Source organism: Choristoneura fumiferana, chromosome 30 (genome assembly GCF_025370935.1).
Source record: "Choristoneura fumiferana chromosome 30, NRCan_CFum_1, whole genome shotgun sequence".
Taxonomy (NCBI): domain Eukaryota; kingdom Metazoa; phylum Arthropoda; class Insecta; order Lepidoptera; family Tortricidae; genus Choristoneura; species Choristoneura fumiferana.
The window spans coordinates 4,023,577-4,047,408 of NC_133501.1; the positions used below are offsets into that span (position 1 = coordinate 4,023,577).

The 23,832-nt window shown below is 38.7% G+C and overlaps 1 protein-coding gene and 1 long non-coding RNA gene across 3 annotated transcripts; one reads left to right on the top strand and one right to left on the bottom strand.

The window, feature by feature from the left end:
* Positions 1-2,010: 2,010 nt before the first annotated feature.
* LOC141444554 (uncharacterized) lies at positions 2,011-18,332 on the top strand. The gene is made up of 3 exons (XR_012453180.1): positions 2,011-2,061; positions 13,578-13,735; positions 18,256-18,332. It is a non-coding gene; the product is annotated as an uncharacterized lncRNA (long non-coding RNA).
* Positions 7,833-23,411, bottom strand: LOC141444534 (uncharacterized). Of its 2 annotated transcripts, none has more exons than XM_074110090.1 (4): positions 23,082-23,411; positions 16,568-17,945; positions 14,406-14,505; positions 7,833-11,169 (listed from the first exon to the last, which is right to left on the bottom strand). In XM_074110090.1, exons 2-4 carry the CDS (start codon positions 17,049-17,051, stop codon positions 9,243-9,245), a joined length of 2,511 nt encoding a protein of 836 aa, XP_073966191.1. In that variant the 5' UTR covers positions 17,052-17,945; positions 23,082-23,411; the 3' UTR covers positions 7,833-9,242. The 2 variants fall into 2 exon arrangements, with proteins under 2 accessions (XP_073966191.1, XP_073966192.1); XM_074110091.1 differs by lacking the exon at positions 23,082-23,411 and adding an exon at positions 18,276-18,367.
* Between the last annotated feature and the right edge of the window lie 421 nt (positions 23,412-23,832).

Genomic DNA, 23,832 nt, shown 5'->3' on the forward strand with positions numbered 1-23,832 from the left:
GATCTTCAATAAACTTTTCCCTGAAACAGAGTGTATGAGTAAAGGAGCATTTAAAACCAGAGTCAAAGCGTATTTGATAGATGATTTCTTGGAGGAAAATAATTAATTAACTATCATAAAACTAAGTTATAAAATATAAAACTACACGATGTAATTTAATTAATAGTAGGTACCTATTGTTGAATATTATAATGTTAAAAATAAGGAGTGTAGTATTCGCCAACAAACTGTTTTGCAGTTTGGCGAAGTATTTGTCATAAATTTAATGTATTTCTTTTTGTTGAGATAAATAAAAAAAAAAAAAAAAAAAAAAAAGTAAGAAACACAAGCTAAGATATGAGGTGCATAGGGAAATTCGTGTCGGTACCGTTGACCATCAGTGGTGTAGCGGTATAGCACGCGGTACGGATTACCGAGGACCTGGGTTCGATTCCCAGTGATGGTCTTATTTTTCTGTTTTTTCTGTGCATCTATATTTCAGTTTGTATTTTCAATTTCGGTTTTACGGGATGACCGTAAAAGTAAAAATTTGGAATTGAAATAAAAAAATACAAAAAGATTCCAAAAAACCAATCTTAATTTGATTGCTTAGAAACGATATCTCTTGTCCGGGTGAGCGGATAGTTCCAAAGGAATGCCGAAAAAGTTTGAGGGCTTACGGCATAGATGTCGCTAGCGTCGCTGCTTAAGTGACTAAGTAAGAAACACAAGCTGAGATATGAGGTGCATAGGGAAATTCGTGTCGGTACCGTTGACCATCAGTGGTGTAGCGGTATAGCACGCGGTACGGATTACCGAGGACCTGGGTTCGATTCCCAGTGATGGTCTTATTTTTCTGTTTTTTCTGTGCATCTATATTTCAGTTTGTATTTTCAATTTCGGTTTTACGGGATGACCGTAAAAGTAAAAATTTGGAATTGAAATAAAAAAATACAAAAAGATTCCAAAAAACCAATCTTAATTTAATGCAATCTTTTTGCTGACTGTATTTTTTGTTGACTGTATTTTCGTTGTCATCTAAATACCTTTCAAGTCGGTTCCATTAACCGTTGAGGAGTTCCATCCTGCGCAGACGATCATAGCCGGACCACACCAGACTTTAAAATAATAAAAATAAGAATTATTTTATTCGTAATTCGCAAAAATAAAATATATACATAGTTGACAGAATGAGTTGATTTACTTCCAAATTAATATATTTTCATTTGATATATATGTATAAGTATGCCTAATTTCACGTCAATTCGACCACTGGAAGTGAATCAAAATTAACTTGCAAGATTCGACCCAACAAACACGGCAAACTAAATAAAAGCTTGTGATAAGTTTTTGTTAAAAATATAATTTTTAAGACAAGGTTTTTTGCTGACTGTACTTACTTTAAGTTGACTGTATTCGCATTGAAGACTTCTTTCCTGCTTAGACGACCCTGGCCGTAGTAGCAGGATGTCACTACCAGATTGTATTATCACCAAATTTACATAAGTAATGCCAAATTTCATACAAATTTCAATACAATGAGAACGGACAATGTGGTATTTGACTATTTTGTATATGTTTTATAAATTAAAACTACATAATGCCTGTTATCGAATAGAGAAACAATTATTAAGCTACCTTTACAAATAACAAAGTTATAAAAAGGTTTGAAATTCAAGATTAGACAGAAAAAGACATACTGGCTTGTGACGTCACACGCCAGTACCGCCATACTTGCTGCATAGAGAAAAGCGTTTGAGAAAGAGACAGGTATATAGGTTTTCAAAAAATCAATATAAATCCAATTTTCAACCGATTTAAGTTTTCTTTTTGCTAAACACTGTCTGTACATCTATATTTATATAATAATATTAAGATATGGCAAATTCGGGAGTTGTCAAATACCGTATTTAAGCACATAACAGGTTCCGTGCAATTCAATGCATCTGTAGATACCTATTTTATTGGAGAATCAAATTGAATTCAAAAGAGGAAGCTTAAACAATTATTTTCTTACACAATATATTTCTTTTTCTAGACCTGTCCGGTTCCACACAAGCGATCTACGATATAATCAACAAGGTACAGCCGTCGTCGTTCATTGGGGCTTTCAAGATCAAAGACTCTATCGGATCCCTAAGCAAAGAGATAGTATCCCAGCTTAAATCCGAGAGTGCGACATTAGACTCTTCCAACAGCAGCAGCAACTAGAAAGTTATTGTCGCTCGGGAGGGACTCGTCAGTTTTCGTTTTCCTGAAGATTCAAATGAGAAAGAAAAAGAAAACCGATCTTTTGTTTCGAATTCCGAACGACATTAACAAACTAGTTTAATGTGTATATTTGCCAACGTTGATAAAAAATACAAATACAAGAATGTTACACAAATATCGTATAAAACATAAAACAACGCGCGAACACCCAAAACTACACAAGAAGTCAATTACAGAACGAAATGGCAATTGGCCGCCGCGTCCGCTCGCTCCCCCGGGCTCGACGTTTGACAACAGCTGCAACCTAGTAATACCATGAAACTGGACAAGCGTCGCCCGTCATACAATTTGCAATGAAACAACACTGCGAATAAGCTAAGTTATACTTGTCCACTATATAAGCTAAACTTGGAAGATTCCGTATAAAATACGAAATCCTTAGAAAAATATTCTTAATTTTTTCTTAATGGCTACGGAACCCTATTTTGGGCGTGTCCGACACGCTCTTGGCCGGTTTTTTTGAAAATGCTCCGCACGAGTACGTAACGCTTAATCAAACATTTGGTCAACGTCATTTGGTATCTTGTAACTGGTTCTAAAATGGTTTTTTTATAGTTCTAATCAGTTCGTGGAAGTTAATTATACCTACCAATTTTAAATGTTGTATGTTACATGGTTATCCACGGCCTACAAGCAGCTCTCTATCGCTTCTATTGTTTCAAATGAACAGAACGAAAATAATCAGAATATTATGATTAGGAAGGTCGTAGGTCAGTTGGGATTCAATGCTGTTGTACAGTCAGCAACGAAAGTTGGTGAACGAAATACGATTTCAAAAATTACTTGACATTAGCACTTAAGTTGCTGGACAGAAGTGCAAACAAAATTACTTACATCTTAGAATTCCAATAATTATATGTCGCACGGGCGGTACTAGAATTACGAACATCGACTCATTAATGGCCTCAGTCTTCGACTTCGGGCTTCTAATAGACTCTCGTTCGTAATTACTTATTTACCGCCCTTAAGACACAATGTACTATTTCATATTACTAGTTTAGTTAAAAAAAGTAATTAATGTACTTTTACTCATTAAATAACGCACTTTCGATATCAGTTTAAAGTTTTCTAATTTATTGAATCAGGCGTTACTTTGCGGAGGTCCATATCAATGAACTAAAAGAATTTAAACAAAAACGAAACGAAACGCAACTAAAACGGTGGTTGTGGTTCGTTAGTCTAACAACTGGTAGCATGGTGTACGGTTGTGTCACTCTGAAGATGAGCTCTGGTTGAGTTCGAAACGCGTCAGTGTAGTGTGGTGGTGATAGATGGGTTTGTGTGATTTGTGTGTGTTCTTACAGTGTGGAGGTGGAGGAACTGCATGAACACGCATATTTTGCATAAGCTTAGCTATCGTAAGGTCGCGGGTGAGCAAGGAAATTCTTTTAGTTCATTAAAGTTTTCTGATAGGTATATGTTATATTTAGAATAATCCCCTGGCTACACTTAACGATTACAGCCTGTATACACAGTTTTACACTGGCCGGTGTGAAATGAACCACGACAACGAAGTTACAGTTACCAATGAACTGAAATAATATTTGCTCACCCGCGACCTTATGTTAGCTACGTTTATGCAAGAAAGTGTGTTCATGCCGTTCCTCCACCTTCACTCTGTAAGAACTCGCACAAACCCGTCTATCACCACCACACTACACTAACGCGTTTCGAACTCAACCATAACACACATTTCTTGCATAAATGTAGCTATCATAAGGTCGCGGGTGAGCAAAGTAATTGGTAAAATCATTGATATGGACATCCGCAAAGTAACGCCTGATTCAATAAATTATTTATAGTTACCAACAATCATCAGAGACACAATGTCGTGACATGTTGGCACAATAAATATCATTGGTTGGCACTCTTCTCGGTGATTCTCCAAATTCAAACTGAAGTTAAGAAATACGTAATATTTTCAGCTACTTTTGAAAAAATAGTGTACCTACCTACATCTTTCTTTTTCTGTTGTTTCAGTTGTCAATCGATATTGATAGTGATACTTGTATTAAATTAAGTTCAATAACGTATGAAACTTCATAACTAGGTGTTATGAAAAGGATGTTTCATTATGAACACTCGTTGCTGGCTGTACATACTATATATTGACGTCGTAAGCGGCCATATCTAAAAACCCAATGTTAACTGTGCCCCAATTAGTTAAATATACGCAGTGAGCGATCATTTTATAATAGACTGTTTAGACCCTGTTATTTTCTTTTGGTAAATGAACAAGCGGATTATCTGATAGGAAATTATCACCACCGATGAATACTAACAACTCAAGGAGAGTCCCTGGCCTTGAAACCTATATTGAGTTCGCAGAATAATAAAATAATACGCACATGTGACGTTCACATGCCAACACTAAGGTTGGCAGGTTTGGGCAAAACATTTTACTTCCCAAAAATTTATAGCAGTAGTTTTACTTCCTAAACGAGTTCTACGCACATTTACATTTCATATTTTATTCATTTGGTCAAATTATCATTTGGCATAAATTGTCAATTATTATAGTCTTTAAGCAAACGATTTGAAACTCTTGGACCGTGAGGCCAAGAGCACAAAAACTTTTTAAATTTAAAAAACCGGCCAAGAGCGTGTCGGCAACGCCCAAGACGCGCACCTTTAGAACGAATCACATTACTAATAGGTATAAACTTTGTATAAAACAAAACATGATTGAGTTTTAAAATGAGAACATTTTGAATTGTGTCGGTTTCGTTCTAAATGTGTAGGGTTCCATAGCCATTACGAAAAGTCAAGTAATATTTTTCTAAGGATTTCGTATTGTATGTGTACGGAATCTCTCAAGTTTAGGTAATATTTTATACCTTAGGTTGCTATTTACTCATAAACTACTAATAATTCTCAAGCAAACTTAGCCTTTATAGTTTTCCTTGAAAGTTTGATATACTTTCTAACATCCTGAATTTTTTGAAATTTTTCCATCCACCGGTTTAGATTTTAGAGGGGGGGGGAGGGGACGACGCTCGATTTTAATGAAAATTTGCACTTTCAAGACGAATATTTCGCAAAATAAAATACTGAATAGAAAAATCGTCTTAGCAAACCCCTAATGGTTTTAAAATACCTATCCAACAATACCCCACACTATACGGTTGGATGAGAAAAATAAATCACCCCACTTTACGTCTAAACGGAAAATTGCATAGTTCCTGCGGGATAGTTAAACGAATACGCGGAACGAGTCGCGGGCAATAGCTAGTTATTAAATAAAACTTCGCATTAGTTTTTTTTGGTTGGCAACCCTATTCTACGCTCATTTCAATGTGGTGCGTTCCACTGTCACCTAATAACCGGCATACCAATGAAAACGCACACAGCTAAACATGTCCTTGTCTCTCTACTAATGTAGTAGCTACTGCGCTACCAAAACAAGGCATAAAGCCTGAAACACAGAGAGAGAGAGTATGAAAGATGGCACACAGAATACCGTGCGGGTAAGCGTGGCGCAGGGCGCAGGTCTTTCCGAAAGCGCTGGTAGTTTAAAAATGACGTGTAAAAGTGCCCATTGCGGCCTATTTACTGAATAAATGATTTTGATTTTGACTTTGCAGCAGGTGCGGATCCAGTACCCTTAGTGTAAGTTTTCGGTTACAAAATACGTCTCTAGCGGAACGTTTGCGATCTTCGTGTTTCCATACAAATTGAGATTTTAACGCGAACGCGATCGAGACATATTTTGTAACCGAAAACTTGCACTAAGGGCACAGCCCTCAAAAAAGGTTGTGGTCACAGCCACTCAAAAATCGGTCAAGTGCGAGTCGGAGTATGCCCCTCGCCCATGAACCATCATGACTCCGTGCATCAAGACATTGGCCTATCGATCTCGCTAGACTGACTGTGAAAGGGTGTCTTCACAATTCTTTTTGGGTTGTGGGCATGCCCATCGTGCCCACAACGGTAGATCCGCCCTTGTGGCGCAGTATTCTGTGTGCCCTCTTCCACGTTAGATCGAATATTACAACCGGCACCGCCTGCGCCGCGCCGCTCCGCTTCCGGCGTCAGTGTGTTTCTACCTTAAGATAGAAACGCGGTATCCATGCCGGCACCACTTGTACTTCCCAGCCTATATACGTCCCACTGCTGGGCACAGGCCTCCTCTCCGAATGGGAGGGCCCAATGCGGATGCGGATTGGGAACTTCACACACCACCATTGTGTGTGCACGTTTCCCAACGATGATTTCCTTCACCGTAAAGCTCGTGGTTTTTTTTGACTGGATGGCAAACGAGCAAGTGGGTCTCCAGATGGTAAGAGATCACCACCGCCCATAGACACCTGCAACACCAGGGGGATTGCAGACGCGTTGCCAACCTAGAGGCCTAAGATGGGAGACCTCACGTGCCAGTAATTTCACCGGCTGTCTTACTCTCCACGCCGAAACACAACAGTGCAAGCACTGCTGCTTCACGGCAGGATTAGCGAGCCAGATGGTAGTAGCAATCCGGGCGGACCTAGCACAAGGTCCTACCACCTGCAAATTCGTGTTAAATTTGAAATGTAATTTCGCACATTAATTTCAAAAAACTCACAAGCATAGGCGTATATATAGGGGGGGGGGGCCCGGGTGGGCCGTGCCCACCCCAGTATGGTTGTGCCCACCCCAGGATGTTGGACTACTGATTCGAAATTCTATAATACTGATATCTTACCACAAAAAACCGGCCAAGAGCTTGTCGTACAGCGTGTCGTCGGGTTCCGTAGCCATTACGAAACAATCAAATAATATTTTTCTAAGGATTTCGTAGTGTACTGAATCTTCCAAGTTTAGGCATATTTTATACCTTAGGCTGCTATTTACTCTTAAACTGCTAATAATTCTCAAGCAAACTTAGCCGTTATAGTTTTCCTTGTAAGTTTGATATACTTACTACCATCCTGATTTCAAATTTTTCCACCGACCGGTTTAGATTTTAGAGGGACCCGATTTTAATGGAAATTTGCACTTTAAAGTTGAATATTTCGCAAACAGATCACTGAGTAGAAAAATTGTCTTAGCAACACCCCAATGGTTTTAAAAGACCTATGCAACGACACCCCACAATATAGGGTTAGTCGAGAAAATAAAATCACCCCCACTTTACGTCTATGGGAGGTATCGTAAAAAAATTTTTTTACTTTTTTATTGTAGCACTGTCGGCGTGACTGATATGTATATTCGTATTCATGACAAATTACAGCTTTCTAGTACTAGCTTACCCGCGGACAAACAGACAGACAGACAGACAGACAAGGCGAAACTATAAGGCTTCCTAGTTGACTACGGAACCCTAAAAATAAAGGCCAGAACCCCCTGAAAAATAACCTGACATTCGCCAATGCTCACGAGGGGAGAGCCCGGGTTTCATTGAACCTGCTCTGCTTGAGAAGCTGTCGTATGAGGCACGCCTTCAATCTAGTAGAAAAATATTTTCAAGTTTTTCGTACTCGGTTCAATTTTTTGTCGGTTTTACTATTATATTTTTAAAAAAACTTTATTTTATTTAGGAAAATACCCAATTGAGCTCGTAAGCACAAAGAAACACGGTTATGAATGAAAAAATACAGCTTCGATTCGTTTAACAGATCGGTTTATTTTAAGGTTTGATAAAAATTTGGAGAAATTACAAAAAAAACTAAGAACTAAATACTTAATGCTATTTATATTTACGTTCTAATTAACAATCGATTAAATCTTTGAATAAGAAATAACAAGTTAAGTAAATACATTTAAAACTTATGTGAGAGATTAAAAGTATTAAAATAAATCGTCCTTTTTTTTGTTCAGGCTTTGAACACTCCAGGCTACGAATAAATAATAAGTCAGAAGTCTGCGTTCGAAAAATGGTCTTGCGTGTCCTACTAGGCGGGCTGTGTTCTCCGTGTCATCTGACTAGCATCACGCGCGCAAACCAATCCCTGCTTTCTTTCTGAATTTTAACCAATCAACATCGTCTATTTTTAACCTCAAAATCGTATTCGCATTTGAATCATAAAGTCGTCTTCGTTTAAGGTATGACCACTTTTTAGGTGGAATTTGTTTTGAGTTACGCTTCCCGAGTTATTATTTATTCGTAGACCAGCTCATGAAATCGTGTTTACAGTGATCCTTATGATTTATGTTTTTTGTCATTTCATCATCATCAGAGTAATAAACAGCTATAATATATTAGAGGTTCAATTTCAAACATCGCTTGCTTCTTAACGTGACAATTGCAATGTACAATTTTTGCCATTAGAATGTTTAGTCCATTATTGTTATTTGTATTAGTAAGATGGTGTACTGCCTTTTCGGCGAAATTCACTTAGCAACCAACCTTTCGCTGAAGTTTCATTTAGCAAACCAATCCTTGGAATAACTTTGCTTCGCATTTTTTATATTTCGCAACATTTTTACATTGCACAATTTTACTTCATCACACTTTTATGTGGCAAACAATTATGTAGCAAATGATTGGCTAAGGCAAATAACAAATAGTCAAATAACATTTGGCCAATTTTTATACATAAGGTAGGTATATGAGTCATGATATATAATAAAATGAATAAAAGTTAAATTATGTGGCGGTGACCGAGCAAAGCGAGCGAGCAAGACGAGACTAGGCAGAAGCGACTTGGATAGGTTAGGTTCAGAAGGCTAAGGCGGGAGCGAAGCGTAGCGTAGCTTCCGCCTTAGCCTTCGATGTTAGGTTTTTTTTGTAACAGAACGGAAAAAATCATTGGCATGCTTGCTTGTTTGCTTGCTAAAATAAGGAATGCCAATCAACGCATTTGACGAAAACACAAATGACATCTTAAAAAAATCCCAGGTAATAATTTGCATAATAATCATTTATCAAATCATTAGTGGGGAAATGATATCAGTGCGAAATTTCGCCTAAATAAAAATATGGGATAAATAGTTTGGGAGTTAATAATTTGCTAAATAATTTTCGCCAAAACATTAGTAAACCTAGTTAGATTGTACTTATATTAATTATTTACTTAAGAGTTCCTATCTTCTAATGGTTCTGGACTATCAATGGCTTTATTTCCTAATTCACTTGAAGTACAAGTTTCATTTGTTGAAATGTCTAAGATTTCTTGATTATTAATAATTTGATTTGGTCGCTCTATTGGTTCAATAATTACATTTGTTCCACTATCTTTTGGGTTAGGATTGCCTATTGCTTTATTTTCTGGTATGGTTGGAGTTAGAGTAGAAGTTTTATTCGTTAAATTGTCCGAGTTTTCTTGATTGTTAATCATTTTATTTGGTTGCTCTGTTGGTTCAATAATTACATTTGTTCCACTATCTTTTGGGTCAGGATTGCCTATTGCTTCATTTTCTGGTATGGTTGGAGTTAGAGTAGAAGTTTTATTCGTTAAATTGTCCGAGTTTTCTTGATTGTTAATCATTTTATTTGGTCGCTCTGTTGGTTCAATAATTACATTTGTTCCACTATCTTTTGGGTCAGGATTGCCTATTGCTTTATTTTCTGGTATGGTTGGAGTTAGAGTAGAAGTTTTATTCGTTAAATTGTCCGAGTTTTCTTGATTGTTAATCTTTTTATTTGGTCGCTCTGTTGGTTCAATAATTACATTTGTTCCACTATCTTTTGGGTTAGGATTGCCTATTGCTTCATTTTCTGGTATGGTTGGAGTTAGAGTAGAAGTTTTATTCGTTGAATTGTCCAAGTTTTTTGGACTGCCAGCATTAATTTTATATGGTCGATCTGTGCGTTCAATAATTTCACTTGTTCCACTGTCTTTTGAATTGACTAGATTTTCTGTGATAATAGTATTTGGAGCAGCCGAAATATTCTCGAATAACATTTTAGCACATTCTTCAAGCTGTTCAATTTGTTTATTAATATCTTTTGTTTCACCATCTGCTGGGTCAGAACTATTGATAACGTCTGATTTTTCTTGATTATCAGTACCATGATCTCTTTCAGTTGGTGCAGTTATATCATTTGTTGTATCGTTTCCCGCTTTTTGACTCGTCGTCGTTTCAGATGTTCCTATATCGGTAACTTTATTATTTTTGTCACCCGTATTAGTTTTATTTGGGCACTCAACGGTTTTTTCAGATGCTTTTGCAATGATTATAGATATCTTTGTCTGACTTTCTTTACCATCTATGCCAGATTCAATTGTATCTATCACGACGCTGTCTATTTTCTGGCCTAATAATTGTTCAAGGATTCCGTTTCTCGTAGAAAATAGTTCTGTGGCCGAGTTTTTAACGAAAGGTTCATTTAGATGTACAGTCTGCACCTGCGCATCTTTTGTGCTTTTAACAGCTTTTTTTTCGTCATCTTTAGTAAATTCGTGCTTCATCCATATGATTGGTATGATTTTTTCATCAATGACGGCAATTTTCTTCACTTTAAGCCTGGTGCATATACGATGAACTTCATAATGGTAGTCGTAGTTATCTTCGTCAAACTCCAAGCCGCACATGCAATGTATTCTTGTAATTTTCTCACCAGGGTCACAGTTGTTTAAGTGAGTAAACAGGAACTCTGGCCGTTCGAAACTCAATCTACAATCACATGTATAAACAACACAAGATTTTTGTTTTGCAACTGCACTGGCTTTAATTTTATCTTTAAATTCTGCAACGCTGCCTGCGCCTTCCTTTTTCTTAAATTTTTTCTTCATTCCTCCAATATCTATATTTTCAACATGAGTAACGGTAACATCCTTTTTTTTAAGTATGTTGAATTGACGATGCACTTCGCAATGGTAGTCGTAGTTATGTGTGTCAAACTCTAAACCGCATACACAGTGTATCCTCGTAATTCTGGTAATGGGTGAACAACTGATTAAATGCTTGAACATGACTTCCTCACGGTCAAAACACAGGCCACAAGCATTACATTTGTAGACAAGTGACTGGTTGAGGCAAGGAACCCCGAAGTTAAAGCTGAAATAAACAAAAAGGTCCTTAAAGATTTTTTTTTGTTGTGTATGTGTATTGTATGTATGTATGGCTAGTTTTATGTATTTTTGATATTGATATAATCCGTAAATTACACCACCTGCTAATTAATATAATTAGCCCTACTTCTGTCTGTTATTAAGGTTGCCTGGAAGAGATCGCTCTAAGGCGATATGGACGCCTATTGCGTGCCTTGGAAAAACCTGTTTTCTGTACTGTCTATAAATAGATTTATTGGATAATGATTTGCCATTGCAGCGGCGGCGTAGCGTGGGTTGGCACACGGGGCGGGTTGCTACCCCAGACCCGTCGTCGTCGTCACCTCTCAAAAATAATAGACGACTTCTTCGTATAACACGTCTTGCTGAAGCACGTTGTCTTTGGCACCCCCCTTAATGCTGGTAGCCGGGGCGGACCGCACCCTCCGCCCCCCTGTGCCGCCACTGTGCCATTGCACAAAACAGATACATAGGTACAGAAGTCAATCTCATGTACCTAATGTACTTCACTTTTCACACCTACGCTTGGCGGTCGCTCTATGGGGTTTACTATCATTTGGCAAACAACGTTTGACAAACTATTCATTTCACAGCCACTTCATATCACAAACTGCTCATATGACAAATGATCATTTAATAAATATACTCTTAACAAACCTTGTAGGATCTCGGTCCTTTATTTTGAACTGGTTGAGGAAATTGGGAAGTAATTGATGCAGCGATCTTTTTCGTGTTCGATTTATTTGCCAAGAGAGAAATGACATGCGCCATCTTGCATTCTCGGGTGTCACAAGTGGCGCCATCTGACTGAATCTACTTGGTTTAAATCCGCCGCTACTGGGACGGCAAGTTTGGAAATAACACTACAGATGGCGTCACCTGTGACAAACCTGTCACTTTACAAACACATCATATGATAAATCATCATTTAAAAAATGTCCATTACCCAAACGACTCATTTTTCAAACTAGTCACTTCACAAAACATAAATTAATAAATGATTATCTGAAAAACTAGTTACATAGCATTTAAATTGGTAGGATTTGGTTCTCGCGGCTCGTTTTTGTTGCGCATTTCTTAAGGTCGCAGTTCTATCTAACCTAACCCAACCAACTAATGGTGCTAACAGTAGTTATCTTTTCTATGGGTCGCAGTTCTAACCCAACCTAACCTACTGTACAGGCAGTGGTTCGTTTTTTCTTAGGGTCGCAGTTCTAACCTAACCTAACCAACTTTACTAGCAGAAATTGGTTTTTCTCAGGGTCTCAGTTCTAATCTATTATACTTTCAAACTTCAAAACGAAATAAACTTCTTCTGAAACTTCTAACCTAACCTAACTTAACCTATTTCTTAACCAAGATAACCTGAGCTATAGGCACATTCTAAATTATTCTTGTGTTTAGCAAATGATACATTTTACTAAACGTTATATTGCCAAACGTCGATTTGACAAACGTGGTTTTGCCAAATGACGAAAATAATAAATGAATAGTTTGCCAAATAATGATTTGTTATATGATGGTTTGTCTAATAAAGAGTTTGTGAAATGATCAATTTGCGAAGTGTGGTGTTATAAAACGATTAACCTGTCCTCTCCCAGAGGCACAAATTAGTGCCCAAAATCCTTCGATCCTGTTATCCTGGGAGATGACAGATTAATTGGTGAAACAAAAGATTCCGAAACGTTGTTTGTTAAAGGAGTTTTTGTTGAAACGTTTGTTGCCAAATGATTGGGTACTCGCTCTAGGGTTGTCAACTATGGCTTATGCACAAAAAACTATTGTGGTAGTGGCACTCGTACAGATGTCATGAATAATGTTTTTCCATCGTATTTTGTCGCAAAAGTTCGTAATTATCTTGCTTTCTCAACTAGCTCACCGTAAAGCTCGTGGTTTTTTTCTTCGACTGGATGGCAAACGAGCAAGTGGGTCTCCTGATGTTAAAAGATCACCAGCATTCCATAAACATCTGCAATACCAGGGGGATTGCAGATGCGTTGCCAACCTAGAGGCCTAAGATGGGATACCTCAAGTGCCAGTAATTTCACCGGCTGTCTTACTCTCCACGCCGAACACAACAGTGCAAGCACTGCTGCTTCACGGCAGGATTAGCGAGCAAGATGGTGGTAGCAATCCGGGTGGACCTTGCACAAGGTCCTACCACCTGCAAAAAATACGAAGTTACCCGGCAAAATACGATGGAAAAACATTATTCAAAAGATCTGTACTGTATCTAATTCTTGGATTTATTGTTGAAAATGAAACGGGAAGAATGGTAATATAAATTAATAATAACTAAAATATTTTAATGTTAAGGTCATTGTTATATTAAATGATATTGTAACGGATAAGTTAAATCTAGTTTAGCTCGACATGTTTCTGGCTATTTCGTAGCCCTTCTTCACAGGACACGCGACTCGGTGGCTGCCGCAACACGCTTTACGCGCCGCCGCTCTGCTCGCGCGACTCACCGACGAAACTAACACCGGCGCACAACTACCCGCATTTAATTTTTTTTTGTCTCTGTGCTGCTTTTGGTGACAGACCTGATGGTAAGTGATCACCGCCGCCCATTGACACCTACAGCCTTATGCCTTATTAGGACTGCGGGTGCGTTGCCGGCCTACTAAAGGGGGGGCTAAGGGGAAAGGCAGGTAAGAAGGGGGGGAGGGGAGTTGGGCCTCCGGATCTCCCACTCACCGTACGAAACAGTGGCAAAACTACTATTTCACGCCGGTATTCTGTGGGAGTGTGGTACTAGCCCGGTCGAGCCGGCCCATTCGTACTGCAGCCAGCAAGTATATATGTATGTAAACTCTATATTGTACAAAATAAGTAAACTCAATTGACAAGCATTGAGATATATGTACAAAGGCGAACTTATCCCTTTAAGGGATCCCTACCAGTCAACCTTTGAGTGGATGAGAGCATAACGAAGTCATATGGTCATTTTGTATTGTATTTTATTAACCCCCGACGCAAAAAGAGGGGTGTTATAAGTTTGACCGCTATGTGTGTCTGTGTGTGTGCCTGTTAGTCTGTGTCTGTCTGTGGCACCGTAGGTCTTGGTCTTGAACACGTGAACCGATATGAATGCGTTTTTTTATATTTGAAAGCACGTTTTCCGGCAATGGTTCTTAGACGTCATGTTTTATCGAAATCGGTTCAGCCGGGGTTTTTCCAATTTTTTGTTAGTTAGGTTATCTATACATAGATACTTACGCGTCGGGTAGGTTGATGCCGGGAACGATAAAGTCAAAGAGCGGTTTAGAATCCCCCTCTCCACTTGTATTCCCGAACACGCCTCCATCAACCCCGCTTTCTAAAAAAATATAATACGTTTATGTTAATTCATTGAATCAGGCGTTACTTTGCGGAGGTCCATATCAACGAACTAAAAGAACTTCTTTGCTCACCCGCGACCTTATGATAGCTAAGTTTATGCAAGATATGCGTGTTCATGCAGTTCCTCCACCACACTGTAAGAACACACACAAATCACACAAACCCATCTATCACCACCACCACCACACTACACTGACACGTTTCGAACCCAATCAGAGCTCATCTTAAAGAAGAAAAAAATACATTTATTCACAACACAAGACACAACAATAGTATTAAGTACAAATAGACAACACGTAGGAAAGTATGTGTCATTGCGGTTGTGAATCGGACACTGGCTCAGCATACATACATACATACATATAATCACGCCTCTTTCCCGTAGGGGTAGGCAGAGACCACTTCTTTCCACTTGCTACGATCCTTACATACTTGTTTCGCTTCGTTCACTTTCATTATTCCCTTCATACATGCTCTTCGGTTTAGGGTACTCTTGACCTGGCCTTTTTTCAAGACGTCCCTGATTTGGTCTCGAAACGTCCGCCTAGGTCTACCCCTTCCAACACTTTCATTCACACTCGCCTCATACACTTTTTTCGTCAATCGTTCTTCATTCATTCTCTCGACATGGCCAAACCATCTCAGCATACCTTTCTCAATTTTTGTCACTACATCTTCTTTCAGACCACAACGTTTCCTTATCTCACTATTTCTTATCCTGTCACTCAGTTTAACTCCTATCATACTTCTTAACGCTCTCATCTCAACTGCATTTATTCTGCTTTCATGTTTCTTCTGCCATACCCAACTTTCACTTCCGTACATGAGTGTCGGAACCAACATCCCCCCATGAACAGCCAAACGAGCCTTGTTAGACACCTTCCGACTGTTCATGAAGGAGTGCAAAGCTCCCTTCACCATGTTTCCTGCATTCACTCTTCTTTCAATATCACTCTCACACTTTCCATCTCTTGTAAACTTTGAACCCAGATACACAAACTCATTCACCTGTTCAATTTGTTCATCTCCAATCACGATATTGCAGTCTGTCACTGTCTCATCTCTTTCAAACACCATCACTTTCGTCTTCTTTACATTCATCTTCATTCCCTTTCCAACAAAAATGTTTGTAATGTTTATTATTATTATTATTATCTTCGGAGCAACACAACCGTACACCATACTACCAGATGTTATACTCCCATGTGAGACGCATATCTTGCATAAACTTAGCTATCATAAGGTCGCGGGTGAGCAAAGTAATTCTTTTAGTTCGTTGACGTTTATGTCAAATAAATACAATCCTTCTATTTTACGTCTCTCTTTGTCTTTCGAAAGTGTCTCTTTGCCTTTGGAAAGTCAGTCAGAGAGGCTCTGCAGGGCCATTACGAAACACGAAACTCGAAGTTCGTATCGTACCGTCCCTCTCGCTCTCGTATTGAATAGTACAAGTGTCAGACGGACCGCACCACACGAACTTCGAGTTTCGAGTTTCGTAGTAGCCCTACAGCTTCACAGGATTCGATTAAGCCAACAGATAATTATATGATTTACTGTCATTCGGTGCCAGTGGCGAAGTGTCCATAGAACCCCATTTTCACCGGCTTGCCCAAATATTTACAAAATACGACAACAGGGCGCAAATTATTTATGAAGGATGAGGGCGATCCTTACTTCGGCTTTACCACGGAAATATGTAACGCTACGCTACTGTTCGGTGCCAATGGAAAATCGTCCGCTCGAGTTGACCATTTTGAAAGAAAGAAAGAAAGATTTATTTGGTTCCATCAGTACCACCACCGTACAGTAATAAGACTATAAAAAAATAAATAAAAAACTGATTTTAGAGTGAATCTCAGAAGACCAAAGAAATGGACATAGGTATATTATACCAACAGACTCGCGCTCGAAAACCATAACCTTCCTTCGGGCAGTCGGGTAAAAAAAAGGAGGAACGATTTTTGCAGGTACCGAGTCTTTTGGTTACACGCTGTTGAGTGGTGCGATGGTATGGTACGATTTAGTAGGTAAATACTCACCAGATTTTCCATTCGGCGGCTTAGTCTCGGCTGGCTGGTCCAAGCCCCCACTCAACGGCTTGGTCTCTGCTGGCTTGTCGAACCCCCCAAACGGCGGCTTGGTCTCTGCTGGCTTGTCGAACCCCCCAAACGGCGGCTTGGTCTCTGCTGGCTTGTCGAACCGCAAAAACGGCGGCTTGGTCTCTGCTGGCTTGTCGAACCGCAAAAACAGCGGCTTGGTTTCTGCTGGCTTGTCGAACCGCAAAAACGGCGGCTTGGTCTCTGCTGGCTTGTCGAACCCCCCAAACGGCGGCTTGGTCTCTGCTGGCTTGTCGAAGGCCCCACTCAGCGGCTTGGTCTCTGCTGGCTTGTCGAAACCCACAAACGGCAGCTTGGTCTCTGCTGGCTTGTCGAAGCCCCCACTCAGCGACTTGGTCTCTGCTGGCTTGTCGAACCCCCCAAACGGCGGCTTGGTCTCTGCTGGCTTTTCGAAGCCCCCACTCATCCGCTTGGTCTCTACTGGCTTTTCGAAGCCCCCACTCAGCAGCTTGGTCTCTGCTGGCTTGTCCAACCCCCCAAACGGCAGCTTGGTCTCTGCTGGCTTGTCGAACCCCCCAAACGGCGGCTTGGTCTCTGCTGGCTTGTCGAACCCCCCAAACGGCGGCTTGGTCTCTGCTGGCTTGTCCAACCCCCCAAACGGCAGCTTGGTCTCTGCTGGCTTGTCGAACCCCCCAAACGGCAGCTTGGTCTCTGCTGGGTCGTCCAACCCCCCAAACGGCAGCTTGGTCTCTGCTGGCTTGTCCAACCCCCCAAACGGCAGCTTGGTCTCTGCTGGCTTGTCGAACCCCCCAAACGGCAGCTTGGTCTCTGCTGGGTTGTCCAACCCCCCAAACGGCAGCTTGGTCTCTGCTGGCTTGTCCAACCCCCCAAACGGCAGCTTGGTCTCTGCTGGCTTGTCGAACCCCCAAACGGCGGCTTGGTCTCTGCTGGCTTGTCGAAGCCCCCACTCATCCGCTTGGTCTCTGCTGGCTTTTCGAAGCCCCCACTCGGCGGCTTGGTCTCTGCTGGCTTTTCGAAGCCCCCACTCAGCGGCTTGGTCTCTGCTGGCTTTTCGAAGCCCCCACTCAGCGGCTTGGTCTCTGCTGGCTTGTCGAAGCCCCCACTCGGCGGCTTGGTCTCTGCTGGCTTGTCGAAGCCCCCACTCAGCGGCTTGGTCTCTGCTGGCTTGTCGAAGCCCCCACTCGGCGGCTTGGTCTCTGCTGGCTTTTCGAAGCCCCCACTCAGCGGCTTGGTCTCTGCTGGCTTGTCGAAGCCCCCATTCAGCGGGTTCGACCAGTTCGAGCTGCGGCCCGCCATGCGATCTTCCAGACAAATCTCCTGTATAGGTCTTCTACAGTCTCTGTAACAACATAAGTACCATTTCAAGCTACAAGGCATATTATACAAGTTACACAACATATATTACAAACTAGTGTGTTTACCCGCGGCTTCGCACACGTAAATCATTAGATCCAGCAGCTGAATTGAAATACCGAGACTTTTAAAAATTCCCGTGGGAATTCCCGGAAATAAAATCGTGGTTTTAATTGACTTTACATTAAAAACAATCATGACAAATGTCATGACTCTTAAGCCCAGCTGTTATTTCGAGATTTTATCCCTATCGCATGGGAATATCGGAATAAAAAGTAGCCTATGTTTTATTCCAGATGTCCAGCTATCAACATACCATTTCATCCAAATCCGTCCAGCCGTTTCAGCGTGAAGGAGTAAAAAACATACTCACTCACTCACAAACTTTCGCATTTATAATATTAGTAGGATACAAATAATTTATTTTGGACTTCGAATCCATAGTGTTTGTAGTTACTAATTATAATCTTATCACTATAGTTGATATTTGTGGGGTTATCTGGGATAAGCTACCTTGTTGTCGGTATTGAGTTACTGATATCCTCATAATCTACATACATTTAGCTATAGAACCATGTAAGAGACATGCATGTAGGTTAAATAGATTTTTTTTTTAAATGTTAAACCTCAAAAGCCAGAAAAGGTGATTATGAGAAAATTGAATTCAAACTTATACACCCAATAAAAGTATGTTGTTGTTGGAAGTTACATAGATAACATGCTATTTGAGTAGATTGTACGGGCTTTCAGGTTTCAAGAACAATTTTGTAATTGGAAAACTGTTTTCCTATAGTTTACCTTGCCAAAGTGCATAAAGTAAAAAAAAGTGGTGGATGGATTTTTGACTTAGTTTTCTATTTATAGTATATTTCCATTGGATTTTATTGAAGGAAAAAATATTATGCGCAATTGGACACTAAATAAGAACTACTTCGTTTTGAATTAACGTTGTTTAAAATATAAAAAAATACTTTAACAAAAATAACTTTGTGGTTTACAAATGTAATGAAACAGTCAAAATCAACAAACTTTTATATTTAGTACGCTAAAACATAGCCAAATGAGACCAAATTAACTCAACAAATCTTAAAAAACTAGTTTTTTCAGTCTCAAAATTCAAGGTAAAGTTTAGTGAAAAGTTGGTACAATCACTATATATTTTCGAAAAGGTACCTTATCGTCGGTGGTAAAATATTTAGTGATATGAAGTGATATCATTTGAAAACGACTAATAACTTACGATTAATTTTAATTATCTTAATTTAAGAACACTAGTATTAAAACTCTTACCAAAAACCTATAATTTTGTCTCAGCAAACACTAAATGATTAACGTATTTGAAAGGGTACCTTATTGTCGGACGTAAAATGTTTAGTGACATAGTTAAGAATAAGATCTAAAAAAATGCTTTTTCACTTCTCATGCTCGTAAAGTTCGTGTTTATGTTGTATCTAGTCGACATAAAATGACTTTTTATGCTCTAGTGCATAAAATAAAATCTTCGTCTAAGACCAAGGTAATCAGGTGTGTCAACAGCCACAAACAAAAAAGTTTCTGTATATTTTTTAGATAATTTTTAATTTATATAAAACTAAAAAACATTCAAATCAATCAAAATAAATCAGTAAAATAAAAAAATAAACAAATTATTATAATAATGCATAAAAAATAAAAGGTACATAGAAAGTGAATCATTGTTTCGACTGTTGCTATTTCATTTCCTTCCTCGCATCGAAGTGAAAAGCAGAGTGTAAAATTCTAACATTAAACCCATTTTCCCCTCGACGTGTCTATCTACCCTCGCCGTACCGACTCGGGTGGCTATATGAACGCCTCGGGTAAAATGGCTCGTTTTATGCTCTTGTTGTAGAATCTACTATTGATTTGTAGTCGTAAATATTAATCGTTACTATTATTATTATAAATCAACCTCTAAAGACACAAATTGACGTAAATCGTCAATAAGGGCCTTATCACACAAGCGATTTACGGGAGAGTATAACGTATAACGATTTCGCCGCAAGCGCGCAACGACATCGCCGCGAGCGCGCAACGATGTCGCTGCTGCGAGCGCGTAGCGAGTTCGCTGCTTTAGCGCCAAAAACGCCATATTGTAGACTTTCGTATAATAATAATAGGGCGTCTTCGGCACTAACGCAGCAAACTCGCTGCGCGCTCGCAGCGACATCTTTGCGCGCTAGCGGCGATATCGTTGCGTGCTTGCGGTAAAATCGTTACGCGCTCGAAGCGAACTCGCTGCGCGCTCGCCTCGATTTCAACTCGCCCGCAAATCGCTAGTGTGATAAGGCCCTAACTGGCTACCGCCTAATTGTGGCCAGTTATTGATGATTTACCTTACTCTAACTAAACGCATTTTATGATGATTCTGATTGACGCTTTTTACGCGCCGACAAGCACCGCACTGGGCCCGCGTGGGAACTACTGCCCAAGCTCTCTCATTCTGAGAGGAGGCTTGTGCCCAGCAGTGGGGACGTATATAAGCTGGGATGATGATGATGATGACGCGCCGACAAAGTACCGACGTCCGACACGTCTTCCAAACCGATACCGAGCGCCCAGAAAGCATTCAAGAGCGGCACCGACAATAAGGTACCTTTCTTACTAAACTTTAAGAGATGTTTTAACTCATAAAAAATCGTTGTAAAAACTTGTGTCTCTGTCAAATTAAAATTTAGACCCTGTTTATTAATATAGAGCAAAAAAAGAAAAAATGATTTTTTTCGCCATTTTACTTTAAACGCGATTATCTCCGAAACTAGAACCGACAACAAGGTACCTTTTCCCAGATAACGCCACATTTTATAATTAATTAAGCTAGCTAAACTTATAATTTGATTTTATGTACGTCACCAGCATTAATATCTGCCACAGCGGAGCGTGCAAAAATATCTGACACGCCCTTCCGGCTCTAGAAATAGAGTCGGATCAGATATTGGTGTTGGTGACTGTACAAGAAAGAGTTTTTACAATGCAATACTTAAAAAAAACTAAAAACGCCTGGGCACCAGCGTTACAGGCGCGTGCAGTTGCAAGTAATGTTGCAGCAGCCGTCAGTCCCAGCGGTGGGCTAGCATGCTCAAGATGCTATTTGAGTCGCCCAGACTACGGTTGAGGAGAATATTAAAAAATCTCTAATATAAAACTACAAATATACACACTTATTCATATTATGCAAAAGCTCGGCTCGTATTTGAAAAAATCCAAGTACTTTATTATGTCTCCATTAATCTCATCAATTAATTAAAACAAATATGAATTGACAATATGAAGTGCTATGGATGATTTAGATTAAAATAAACACTAGATAATATAATTACACCTTTTACTTGAGCTGTATTTTATGACATGATTAAACTTTTTATTCATGGATATAATTTTTTTTATAATAAACATCATTCGAAATATATTGTTTTAAAATTTTAAAAGAGTGAAAAAAGTTTTATCTCAAAAATTATATCTTAAAGTAATAATCCTGAAGTACCTATTTATTTTATAGTTAAAACAATATTGAATATTTACATGTATTTATTTCTTTGCCAAACATATACCTACTTTGCTACAAAAACTGCGTGCTGATAACACATTAATTACTATTAGGTATGTATTTTAGATTAGATCCTACATAGTTGTTAAGATAAAATGTGTGTTGGTTTGACAATTGTTATAGATAATTTATTGAATCAGGGGTTTCTTTGCGAAGGTCCATATTCAATTCTTATAGTTCATGTTATAGAGAAACATATGAATAAGTCATAACTCATAACACAAAGAATAAGTCATCTACACCTGTAAATTCCCCTGTACCTAACACACAATAAATTACTTTGATTTGAATTTGAAGGAAATACAGCCAGCCTTTTGTGCACAATGCTGCGGAGGGCATTACTAGATTTCATTTAGTTTTAAGGAACTAATTTTTATTTAGTTATTTAATTTCATCTCTTTTATTTAATGTTATTTTTTTGTGTAATTTCTTCTTTGTTAATACTATTAAATGTCAACAAGAAAATTATATTCTACCTGTGACAACAATAAATTTTGGGTATTGAAAATATTAAATTAAGTAAATCTATTGCACATGTAATGACATGCCATCACTATGACCATTTCTTTTCAAAATATAGGACAGTCACAAGACCTGGACGCAAACAGTTGATACTTTATTACTTACTGTTCAATGTTTTATTTTTTTCCTCCCAAATGTATCTTTTCCTGTGTATAGATAAGCGACTCTTTAATGTAATAACCCGAGGGATAACAGGGTATTTCTGACGATAATACGAGTAAAAATGTTATACATAGGTTCAATTATGTACTTTAATTACTAATTCAATTAAGCTTTTGTGAACAAGTCTTTAGTTAAGAGAGTGAGTAAGAGGAACCAATCTGACGTGACAATCAGTAATCATTTTAACCATTTAGTAACATACTTAGGGTGTATTACACTTGAGATTTTCTACTTATGATAAATAACGATTATCTCAAAAACGGGTTGTTATAGACTACATGTTATACTACTTTATATACTCCAATTGGCTCTAAAATCAATGGTTAAAAACGGTATATAAAATTACATACTACATTAGTTCGCTCATATTTATAAATTTCTGAGTAATTGGTTGTCTGGAAGAGATCGCTTTTTAGCGATAAGACCGCCTATTGTCTACCTGATTTTTTATTTTTGTAATGTCACTGTACTGCTTTTAGTGATCAATAAAGAATATTTGTATTGTATTGTAAAATTTATATTTACTAAGCGACATTTTTTTAAGATAGTGAGTCATATAAATGTTCGGAATCAGTAAACTTATCTCTGTCGTTTGAGCAAATTTTCACAAAAATGTTGCAGTCAATGATATATTGTATGCGAACGCACGGGTTTTGACAGCTAGAAGAGAGACTTTTGCATGCAAGCACATGGCGTGTCCTGTATTTTAAAGTGATTTTTATTGAAATAAAAGTTATTAAGGCAGTTGCTGTTTATATTTTCTTGGTGCTCTGGGCTAGGGGCTCAGGACACAACAGTCAATTTTTCCTTTATTTAACCGTCGAAATGTACTTTTTATTCATACCAAGGCAATTTTAATAGAAAGGTACTTACATTCAGTAGACTTCACGTGTAATACACATTCTAATATGATTTAAGGAACAGAAGAACCAACCAAGCCGAAGGGCTCTCGGCTCTCACTGCGTAGTTAGAATAGAATTTTAATTCAATCACAGACTACTAAAAATAAGTATAATCAGTTGCAACTTGCAACATCGGCATCTACAAAACAAATCAAATCAAACACAAACTCACTGCACGAATCGCATGTCGTCAAAGAAATTTTAATAAATGAAAAGCACAGATAGCAACTAGAGAATAGCATCTAGCTGCTGAAAAGTCCCCAACACAAACTACTTAGGGATACCTACTACGTGACTTACGTGTCCCTACTCCACGAAGCGAAATGTTTGAGTTTTTAAATTTGGAGCTGCCAGCTGTAAAATAAAATTACCCTGACACATTAGATATTTTTATGTAAAAAAATAATTAAAGTAGAACAGCCTATCGTGACAGCATGGAGAGGGACAAACAAAAACACAGTGGGAATTTGAACATATTTCACGGATAAAAAATTGGCACAAGCCCTATACTACGAAGTACAAAATTCGAACTTCGTATCTGGCCGTCTCGCTAACGCTTATATTATTAATACGAAAGTGAGAGAGACGGAATATATATATATATTGTGTGTTTATAAAACATTAATACACCTGTAACTAAGATAAGATAAAGAAATACACATTACATACAATAAGTAAATCACCTTGTATATTTTTTCTTAGACAAAACAAAACTACTCACA